At 40.6% G+C, this 11,546-nt stretch overlaps 2 protein-coding genes across 2 annotated transcripts; one reads left to right on the plus strand and one right to left on the minus strand.

The window, feature by feature from the left end:
* The first annotated feature begins 3,133 nt into the window (after positions 1-3,133).
* Positions 3,134-6,759, plus strand: LOC310994678 (eukaryotic translation initiation factor 4E-binding protein 2-like). Its single transcript, XM_083983461.1, has 3 exons — positions 3,134-3,378; positions 5,520-5,711; positions 5,799-6,759. Exons 1-3 carry the CDS (start codon positions 3,243-3,245, stop codon positions 5,828-5,830), a joined length of 360 nt encoding a protein of 119 aa, XP_083839587.1. The 5' UTR covers positions 3,134-3,242; the 3' UTR covers positions 5,831-6,759.
* A 462-nt stretch (positions 6,760-7,221) lies between these two features.
* Positions 7,222-9,040, minus strand: ndr1 (nodal-related 1; the record flags this gene model as incomplete). Its single annotated transcript, XM_083984212.1, has 3 exons — positions 7,222-7,374; positions 7,497-8,290; positions 8,734-9,040. The coding sequence occupies 3 exons, from the start codon at positions 9,038-9,040 to the stop codon at positions 7,222-7,224; spliced, it is 1,254 nt and encodes a 417-aa protein (XP_083840338.1).
* Between the last annotated feature and the right edge of the window lie 2,506 nt (positions 9,041-11,546).

The raw sequence follows: 11,546 nt of genomic DNA on the forward strand, positions 1-11,546 counted from the left end.
TGCCCAGTCCGTGCACACAAGAGCCTCATCTGATATAGCACATGTTTATTACATATCACGTGTTTTCCACTGTTAACTCCACTCAGGTTTTCAGTTCTGCTCAGACAGAATCAAATTTTCTGTTTCTTTTTTTTGTTGTTGTTGTTGTTTTTAAGTTCGGAGTCCTCCTCTCAAAGACGAGTGTGGGACACAAAGTGAGTGTTTCAGAAGAACTCTTTGGTGTCGGGGTCGTTCGGGGCGGGACGGGGATGCATGCAGGGGTCGTGGTGGATTTCTGAATGAGGGATGGTTTGTCTGTGAAGTGTGTCAGTGAGTGTGTGTGGTTTAGAAGTTGTATGATTCAAATAAGACCAAAAAAAAAAAAGTAAATGTGTTAAGTTTGTGTGGAGAACCAACCTCTCTACTGCTCAGCTCCTGGAGCAGCAAAAAGAAAAAACCAACAGACACTTTTGTTGATTGTGTTTAATTCATTTTTACCACCAAAAAGCATCTGTGAAGTATTTCTCCCTCTGCAAAGAGACGACACAAGGTCAAACAAGACAGTTCGGTGTTTTTTCTGGAGTGGTAATTGCCCTTCACTTGCAGTTTTCTGTGAGCTGCAAGACAAAACTCAGCCCTGGCAGTGTTTAATTGGAGTTATTTATTACCGGCGCTGTAATTTAACCAAGTCAGCTCTTCTCAAACCATCAAACCTTCACAGTATCTCTGAGCCGGGGCTGCACCCACCCAGGGGACAAACAAGACACCCTGTCCTAATACTGTATATACGTTTCTATAGCTTTCAGGTGATGGAGAGCAGTGACTCCCTCAATCACTAAAGTGGCACACTCTCCCTCATCCTGTTAGTTAGTCCTTATTTAAAGTCCTTTATTATATCAGCTCAAGAAAGAGGCTGAATTCAGGCATTAAAAACAAAACAAAAAAAAAACTCTTAACTCAGTCATAATCCTCAAGATTGTCATTTTGATTTAACCCAATTTGTGATGCTCTTAAAGATACTCTCAAATCTGTGTAGTATATCCATGGTAATCTTACAGTAGTGTAGTTTTCATTTGTTAGTTGCCTTACTCACATGGGATTTTAACTGCACCCTCACAGGACTCACTGGATGAAGAAAACAAAAACCAGACACAGACATGTCTTATGTAATGTGCAACACAACATTAATTCATTATTATTGAATCGGATGGCACTTCACCAAAGCACTTCTTCAGTCTTCACAATGAATCGTATTAGCATATAGTTTATTTGAATGTGTTTTAATCAGATTAACAAGTTGTTCTATTGACAAAGTACCATGGTGCTAGTCAGTCGTTCCATTGGGAAGATGTGCAAACTAAACTAGCCCATAATATAGGAGTTACAAATTATTTCACAATAGACATAATACAGATTTTACAAAGCCACATTGAATGTGGCTTAGTGTCTGAATATACTGTAGGTGGGGTTCAAACTAAACTTTAGGGCTCTTATTCTTCAAACTCACTTGCAATTACCACCAGTAAAACTCAAATCATAAACAAAATCTTAAAGATTATAACTAATTTAAAAGACCAAAAGCTGATCTGTATTGTATTCAGTTGTATAAATGTGTTCAGTAAGATAAGGTAAGCAAACCTGTTTCTTCTCTGATTGAGTTTTACAAGTATAATTTGGATTTGCAGTGTGAATTAAACTCGTCAGTGATCCTCAGCACTATGATAGATCTAACTCCACCATGTTTCTGATTTATGAATGCTGTGTGAGTGTGTGCGTGCATGTGTGATCGTTCTCGGTTCTGTAGTTGGATCAAGGGGGAGAAGAGTCTTCAACAGGCATGAGACTTGAGAGGACGTGTAACCTACGACGATGTGTTTAAAAAAAAGAGTATTGTAAAATTTTAATTGTTGCAAAGAATAGAGCTCACCTATACTCCTTTAGAATGGATACATGACAATGTAAACGCAATATCATATTACTCTATCCTAAGGAATGCAACTGCGCACATGCACAAAAAAAGATGTTTTTATGAAAATATATGTATAAATATATGACAAAATATATTTAATTAGAATGCTATGCACCCTCATAGAGTTGTTATGGATGTTCTTTAAGCATTATCTAGACTAGGCCAACGCCCATATCATGGGGAATGTAGAGGCTTTGTAGCTATGACCACTTGTTTTCTTTTGTATTGTCCTGGAGAGAGGATAAACAAACGTGAATATGTATACAAGCCTTTCAATCAGAGTCGTTCTGACATGAAGATATGTATAGATCATCTTACCCTGTACACCAGCTCAAACCATTTACAAAAATTAATAAACAAAGATGTGACATAAGTGTTGTGTCTTGTTTTCGCAAAATCTGTGCTGCCTCTTTTTTTTCTCAAATATTCTCAATTTTGGTATCAATCTTAATATGTATCTCAGTATCGTAGCAAAACATTATTTTAAGAGACCAATAATTGTGTAGAAAGTTTCTTGTGTAGGCTAGCCTAAGTTTTTTTTCTTCCTTGAGTTGTTTATATAGATGTTTCAATGAAGTAAATGTGAATCCATTATTGGAAAGTAGTAAATAATCGGTCAACTAAAGTAGGCTACAGCTGCAGCTATATATAATTTTCATTATAGAGAAACTTGTCAAGTTACTTTCTGGATTGATGCAGTCCATACAATGGCAGAAAAAAGTCATATAGCTATGTATATAATAGGTATCCAGTAGGCTATAGGCTATAGTATTTTATATAATAGGCCTATAATATTTTCTAACTATAATTTTGTCTAATTTAGCTTTAGCTGTGTTTACAAACTTGTTAGCCTTGCAATCCATTTTTGCCTAAAAAGCAACTCTAAAGTAGGCTAACTGTGAGAATAAGTGTGGAAAATGTATTTTCTTTGCTATTATTAAGTCACATATTCTTCTCCAGGAGTCCATAACACAAAGTTTTACTCATCGTTCTCGTTAGAATTAATCTGGATATCTGAGAAATGTTTTGTATCACATTCATCCCCCTTCCACAGGTTGTAGTTCACCAAGCAGCAAGCAGATGCAGATCGGGGTGAAAAACTACAACTTCCAGCGTCTGTGACGCCCCCTGCTTTCGGCCAATCACAGCCCTCCGCTCCACGTGTTGTTTTGAAGGAAGTTTCGAGGGTTGTTTTGGATTTTCGGAGCACGTGGAGACACAAGGTAACTTTCCTGCGGAAAGCACTGTCAGTGAGCCGACACAGCTTCCCACCGACCCCCGTCAGTAGTGAGACATGTCAGCGGGAGGTCAGACCACCAGGAGCCGGGAGATCCCAGCCGTCAGACGGATCGCTATCCACGATGCTGCTCACATGCCCCAGGACTACTCCACCACCCCCGGGGGGACTCTGTTCAGCACCACGCCTGGAGGTAATGGAGTGCTGGGTCAAGTCAGGGGGAAGGAGGGAGATCTAGAAATACCCAGCTAAATGTAAATGTTTGGAATTAGAAAATAATATTGAGCAGGAGAAGTCCTCTGAAATTAGAAAAATGTATCAAAATGAACTCAAAAGATATGAGAATTTTCAAGAATATCACAGATCTGGAGACAGTCAATGTGGTGGTGATATGCTGTTATGACCCAGAAAACCACACAGAGGACTGATATTGCTGATCCACCTCATTACACAGTATGGTGTCTCTATTCAAAACTAAATGTACAAATCCAGAGTGAGAACTTTTCTTTCTAGCCTTGAAGGCCTCATTGTAAAGGAGACACTTGTACAGTCTGTCTATAGGTCTCATTCAAAGCTATGTTGTGTTTTCCTGTTAATGTTTGATAGTGATGCCACATAGTGAGCAGTTCTTTGCACCCACATCCTGCAGTCTGTAGGTCTCACACACTGTCCATTGACCATAATTGTTTTCCAACATGCACTTTGCACACACACACCTTTTTTTTTTTTTTTTTTTACCTCAGTCTTAATGTGACTGGTGTATTTGCTTTGCACAGACAGACAGACAACCTGCAGCATGGCACTGCAAAACTCACCATTAAAAAAAAACAGAGATGCCATTTGAGAAAATTTGATTGACTTTTTTTCATTTCAAAATGTTTTCATGCAAGTTTGTCTCTAGGACAGTGTGTAAAAAAAACAGATAATTATCATAATGTATTCTCAAAAAACTGGTTTTCCTGCTTAGATGACATTTGACAGGAATAAATCAAGAACTATTAAACACACTGAGTAGAGCTATGCATTGTGTAATTTAGACTTTAGGGGTTAACGTAGCTTTTATAGTTGGACTAGCTCTGAAAGTTTATGAACCAAAAAAATATGTAGTGTTGTGCTGTTGACAACTTTGTTTTGAATCAGAATTAATCCTGTTTTCCTCTTTTTTTCCTCTTTTTTTTTTGGCCCATCCCTGTTTTTCAGTGCTCTCCCCCCACTTGAAAGCTGTTTTATGGACATTTTAAATCTGACAATAGTTTTTTAATGTGAATAAACTCTGATTAGCTTGCTCAGTCACTGCTGAACAGCAGGCCTTGGGAGCTGTATATTACTTACACAATCAAGAACTGTATGGTCAAATATAGGACTGCACTCACTCACACACTATTAATAGTCATGTTATTACAGCATGCTGTTGTTGAGCTGCTGCAGCAGCATGTTTACTAAATGTGGGCTACGCTGAGCCACAGTGGTTAGACTGAAGTGAAAGAACTCAGCTGATAACTTTGTATATTATAAATGGAACATATTTTTAAAATTGGAAGACTGTTTTAGCTTTCATCATAAATTGGCAACTGTTGATATGAATTAATAATGGTAATAGTCCAGGAAATTTAAAAGTTGGAGCCAAAAATAATTTTATATTTGAAGTTTTGTTAAATTTCCTCAGCATGGGAACAGCACAGGTATTCAGATCAAGTCCCCAGTGCCAGTTTCACCCTCATCAACACATTCAGTCGAGCTGTGTGGCCCACTTACTCAGTGTTTTACTCAAACGTGACACGCCTGAGGCCTTGGGAAATCTCCAGCGTGGTGATAAAAAAGCAGAGGGGAGGAAAATGTTTTCGCCGTGCAGGTTGTGAGAAAGTTGACGCAGAGTGCACATGTCTCTCACAACTGATACTGTGTCCTGTAACATTAGCAGGTGGGACGCTTTAACTCAGATAAAACAAAATTGGGTCACTGAAGGAGGGTTGATGTCAATGTTATAGATGAGAAAAAAATATAGGCCATTGGTCATGGACATGTGTGGGCATGTACGTGTGTACTGTAGATACCCACACAGTACAGGGAGTCACTGCAGCCTACACACTGTGTGGAGGTGGTGTATTTATTCATTCATTTATTTCTGTGTTTCCACATATTTAAGGTGCTTCAATAAAAAAAATAGCATTTTTCATTTCATTGTTTATACTTTCTTGCTGTGAGGTGACATCTCTAACCACTGCTCCACCTTGCCACCCCGGCTCTCATACAGCATAGCCATATTGATCACTTGTACTTTCACTACCACTATTTGTTTAACATCGCAAATAATTAATGAACGATCGCCCACAGGAACCAGGATCATCTACGACAGAAAGTTCCTCCTGCAGTGCCGGACGTCTCCTCTGGCTCGTACGCCGCCCACACTGCCCGACATCCCAGGAGTCACCAGGCCGCTCAAACCCAGCGACTCCACCCTCACCAACCAGCCTGAACAGACGGCTAACAACAACGCCAACCACCGCGTCCGCACAGAGAGCACAGGTACAAGATATACAGAGAAAAAAAACAGATTAGTGTTTTCTGTAACTACTTGTTTCCCTCCACTCAACTGCAATGTCTTCTTTCTAGGAGAAGACGCCCAGTTTGAGATGGACATCTGAATCCTGAGCCGCCTGCAGGGATAAAAATACTTCTTAACATGTTGTTTTTGTTTACTGGGATGAATCAGTTGACATGAGAAGCCTCGTCTTACTAGGCTGTGTACTCATCTTTCAGATTTGTTCTGAAAACAGGGTGGGATTTTTTTTTTTTTGTAAAGGGTTAACTCAATATGATGGCATTTAACCGGTGTCATATTTGACACTTACATTGGCATTTTGTTAAAGTGAAGCCATTAATGTTATGTGACTCATTAGAGGAGTCTGGAAATATGTCTTTAAAATGTCCAGTGTTATACAAATAATTAAAAATACTGTATAAGTTGTGCTTTGTAAAGTAGCAGTTAATTACTTTACTGATTTGTAACAAACTTGTTAGAGGGAAGGGGTCATGGGCTGCAGAAGGTGTTGCTATGGTTAAAGGGGCAGATCCAGGATTTTTTTTATCACTTTTCTCAACATTACGAGATTTTTTTTTCTCAGTTTCTCAGAAAATAATATTTAATGTAAAAAATCTGAAGCATTTATGTTGTTTTTTTATGGGTTTAGATGATAATCAGAATCTGACAGTTCTGTGAGTGTTACATTTTACATGTGCCATTACTTGGTGCTAAGACATTGACTTTAAGGGAACTGCATTAAGTCCCCGTGAAACCAGCCAGTTCGTCTTCATGCGTTGTGTCTTTTCTTTTCTAGAACTGAAAAATGTTGTTAAGGACTGGACACGATTTTTCTGTCTAAAAATAAGAAGCAAACAGTCTTGTATTTGTGTTTTAGCAGCTTCAGCAACTTCATTGAAAATCATGTATAAACTAAGACTGTAATAAAAACTCAGAACACTTTGTTCAAGATAAGAAATAATTTATTGTATTACTGCACATAGTACATACACAAAAGAATCAATGTGACCCAAACATCTTAATAAAGTTAAAGCGCTTACACCATTCTGACATTTGAATGTGTCATTTCTATTGCATTTAAAATCTCAGTTCATCGACCATAAGAAAAGACAGATTGTACATAAAACCGTGTGAGTACAGCTGTGTTTCAGAAACTGATATAGTGCTTCAGTCAGTGACCATATTGTGCTTTTGTGTTGCTCTCGACAGGATCTGCTCCTTATTATAATCAATACTTAATATCCACTTTTAATCTACGGCACAGTTGTAGGTCACTTAATCTACAAGTACCCATAATTTACAACTCTTCGTTTATTACACCCATAATTGAGCAGCAGCAGATCCAGTAGTTCCCTTCTGTCTTTCCCTGCATCATAGCAGCAGCAGCAGCCTCCGTCCCGGTGTCAACATGGACGTCTCTGTAAAGTGCCTGTGGACCTTCTGTTCCACTTGATGAGCTCTCAGTTCTGTGACTGGTTTTTAAAGTCGTGTCGCTCAGTGGCAGCCGCACTCCTCCACCACCATGTTCTCGTGATGCCTCATGATCATCTTTCCATTCTCGAAGTAGAGCATGGAGAGCGGCGCCAGGCGCGTGGGCACGCAGGACAGACAGGGCACCTTGTCGGGGTGGTGAAGTTTCAGCAGGCTCTGGAGAGAGGAAGAGAAGAAAATGACTGATTAGAACAGATATATCCAATACATCATTACATGCTGCTGCAAATATCTTAAATAAGTAAAAAAGTATCCAGAATGAAGCTGTCCAGTCTTACCTGCATGTATGCATGGTTGGTTGGGGTGAAGGTCTCGTCCACTGGGTTGGGGCAGCTCCCCTCACAGCGGTAGGCGTTGTACCGTTTGGGATAAACAATCCACTCGCTCCAGCCGAGCTTCTCAAAGTCCACCCACATGTCCACCTTCCTGCAGAGAGGACCCTTCTTCTCCTCCTCTGTGGCTTTCTCAGCAGGAGCGGCACCGGACACTCTTCGCCTGTGCTGCTGGCTCTGCTGATGCCTCTTGGTTCTGCGGTGGCTCCTCGGCCCAGAGCCGGAGCCGGATCCAGAGCCGGCCGTCGCTCTCTCCCTGTCAAGACTGACATACTTGGAGTGCTCGGCCGTGCGGATGAGCGTCGGCATCCTCTGGCTGTTGGGGCTCTGCCTGGAGAAGACCACCATCATGACCCGGTCGGCTGTGAGGTGTTGCACCGCCTGCTGCTGCTGCTCCTCATCCTCGTCCTCCTCCCTCACCTCGGCCTCATCCCGCTCCTCCTGCTGCAGCCAGCTGCTCAGCATCTCTGTCATGTTGAACACCTTCCAGGAGGAGGAGGAAGAGGAGGAGACCGCCGAACTGGGACGGGCTCTCAGGCGTCCCAGGAACAGCCTGTTCTCTGGACAGTGCGTGTCGGAGCAGCGGTCCCTGTGGGAGTGGTAGACGTCCACCGAGGCTCGGGAGGACTCGGTGAAGGCGGGCAGGCGGATGCGAAGCTCGGCCAGCTGGATGTTGTCGCTTGCTGACATGGAGGACAGGTCAAAGGTGACAGACCACCTCTTGCCATTCTGATGACAGCCTGAAACACAAGAGTCAAGGACACTGGTTAGCATCATCCATGACTTGTATAAAAGAAGACATCAACACTGGAGCTTTCAACAATACAATTTCAACAATACACTGCAGTTTGTAGCTTTTACTTTCAGTTTGGGTGGCACAAGTGCTAAAATGAATTCATCAAGCAGAGTTTGATTAGATAAATGATTAGATTATGGGGAGTGAAATAAGGCAGCACACACCCATATTTTGTGGGGGTGTCAGAGAAAACCTGAAGAACATTTTGCTCAAGAGATTTGCTGTTACCTGCTAATACCTGCAATTGTATTTTCCACATATGACATTCCTAGTGCTGAATGAGATAATTAAATAAATCTATACTTGACTTGGCTTAAATGTAAATAAGAGTAAACTTCATTCTGTATGTTTTCTAATAAAAAACAACAACAAGAGTAGCCTACTTACTTTTAGCGACAAGGCTGATCACAGAGTCGGAGTCGTGCAGGCCGGGGTTGTCCTCCGCCCTGGTCTGGCTCACGGTGGCAGCCAGAGTCCTGGCCCGGTCATCGGTCAGCATGGTCCGGTAGAGCTGCATCATGTAGAGGGGCAGCCTGCTGCTGGTCTGCTGCCGCTGCACGGGCCGCCTGGAGGCCATCCCACGGAGCAGTGCGTCGGGGTGCATCCTCGGAGAGGAGGACTGCAGGACCAGACCCACGGCCAAATCCACCAGGAGGAGAAGCGCAAAAGAGAAATCCACAGCTAGTCCCTTCATAATTCCCAAGTGAGGTGTTGTCTCTTCCAGTGGTAAACTCCGAATGGTCCAGGTGAGATCCAGAGTGTGTTTTATAATCACACGCCTCCATCCTGACGTCCCTTTGAAGAGATCTGTCAAGCCGTGGATGGCTGATGGGCGTGTGTGATCCACGGGAGCGCTCAAAGACTTAACGTGACAAGGTCGTTGTGTATCGAAACCAGCGGCTCTTTGTTTGTGCCGGAGGTGTGAAACTATAAAAGGTTCACTACTCTGATTGTTGTTGTTGTGTATATTACAGATCCTTTTGATAAGGAGGCCTGACAATAATATTAGTTAAGGAGATTACGAAGCGCACAACTGCGCTGTGATTAATGGGAAAGCAACACGGGAGTTAATCAGAACTTTCTGACTTTCTGTAGCGCAGGTCGAGACTCTGTTGGAGCCTGATGGGTCTGAATGATGGGAAATAATAGAGGGCACGTTAAGGTCAATATGACGCAATTCCAGAAAGTTTTTAATGTTTTTTTAATGCTGCATTTCATTTGTTTGACCTAAATTTTATGTATTTTATGCAGGAAGTATCACTGACATTAAACATAAATAAGTAAAATTATAATAAATATTAAACAAAAACAGCATTGTATCAATGATTGTGTTTCCATACCCATATGTACCCAAATGCAACAATGTAATAGATAATAATAATAGAATAAATAAAAAATTGAATAATAGAAAGTTTATACATTTTCAATAGGTAAAACCTGTGATCAATTAAGATCAAATAGCATCACCAATGCATCAGGTCACTTTTTAATTGTTTTATTTTCTATCTTATATGCAATTGTGGATCCAAAGGTTACAGTTTGAAACTATATGGGTTGTATGAATGAACAGCTTTGGACCATGAAACGATTTTACTTGACATTGCACCACATGTGCGCACTGATAATTGACAGGGGACATTAATGGGACATTAAAGACCTCGGACATAACAGCTGATCGTTGCCTATTCATAAAACAAACGGCACACTTGACCTCAAAAGAAAGAAGAAAGAGCTGATGGCAAACTACAAAGCTTTGATCCTTTTTTGATGAATATGATGTGTGAAAAGAATCAAAGAGCTGAGGTGAATGTGCCATTAGTGTAAAATTGCTCTGGGTCTTTGAAACTTCCTTTTTGTCTTGTCATCAAATAAAACTTTGGTGCACGTTTTGGAGTGTTGGGAGAAAGAAAGTCACGGAAAAAAAGAGTCTTCTTGATTAAAAAGCATTTTGGATACATCAGCTTTTAAATTTACATGACATGCAAATGAATTAACAAATTAGGCTATGTCATAGCCTACTGGTCACTATAGCAAATAGACATACATTGTAATTAGTGCGCATAGTAGGCTATCATACATTTGTATGCACACAATGAAACGCAAATAGAAATCTAGCAATTAAAAGTGTTGAACATCACTTAGCTACTGAAGAAGAAGAAGAAGAAAGCTCGTCACAGGGTTAAAAAAAAAGGGAAAAAAAGAAGAAAGGGTAAGTTCTTAAAATTAAAAATAAATGTACTACTATAAAATAACCCCTAAGAAAAGAAAAAGTGATCGAAAGGCTTTATAGATAATTTTATTTTTATTTTTAAGTTCGATAATGTTTAGAGCAAAGAGTGACCTGTCTAGAAGAACGCGCGCACCTGCAGGCTGATTAAAGCTCTTCCGCTCAGGTGACGCTGTTTGTCCTCACGCGCCGCGCACGCCGACATGGACCTGCACCGGTTCGTTTGTCTGATTCTTCTGGCAAGTCTGGAAATTTCCAAAGGTAAGTGCGTTTTAAACTTCAGTTTTCGTAATTTTTGTAGGTTTCTAAGTATGTGAGGAATCTGTGTAGGCCTACAAACTCTTTCCTCTCCACTCCAGTGGCGTAGCAGGTTGGCGGTATTTTGATATCAGCAAGGAGGAAACAACATGGCGCCCACTCCTTGACTGAATTTCTTATTCAGGAATATTCAAACCTGAATGCTTTATTAGAAGTTGGATAGTTTTAGCCTACTTAATGCCTTACTTTCAAAATGTCAAACCTGCATATTACTATGTCCAGTCCTAACGGAGAGATAGATAATTTCACATAAATTCTGAAATTAGACACTTTCAGGACATTAAGGGATTACCTGCTGCCAATGTTATTTATTTGTGCCATATTTTAAATAAAAGTTATTCAGAATGGGAGAGGTAGTTTGGGGGCCTTTGAAGCTAAATCGGATAGCTGTTTTTACAAGCTGAATCTTCTTTTATATTCATTTCACTAAATGCAAACTCGCTTTCACAATTACAGTCTTTGGGCAATTTGCTTTTTCTTTTTCTTAAACTATTATTTAGCTCTAACTGTACTGTGAGTTTATCCATTTCTGGTGTTGAAGGGTTTTCTTTTTCCCCCTTACCAATCTGTCTGTCTTGGTAATAAAGATGCTGGATCAATTGTAAAATCCTTTTGGGACAAATATACAACATAGTTTTTGAACAGGACCTTAGGT

This window comes from Trachurus trachurus (genome assembly GCF_905171665.1).
Source record: "Trachurus trachurus genome assembly, chromosome: 12".
Classification (NCBI taxonomy): Eukaryota; Metazoa; Chordata; class Actinopteri; order Carangiformes; family Carangidae; genus Trachurus; species Trachurus trachurus.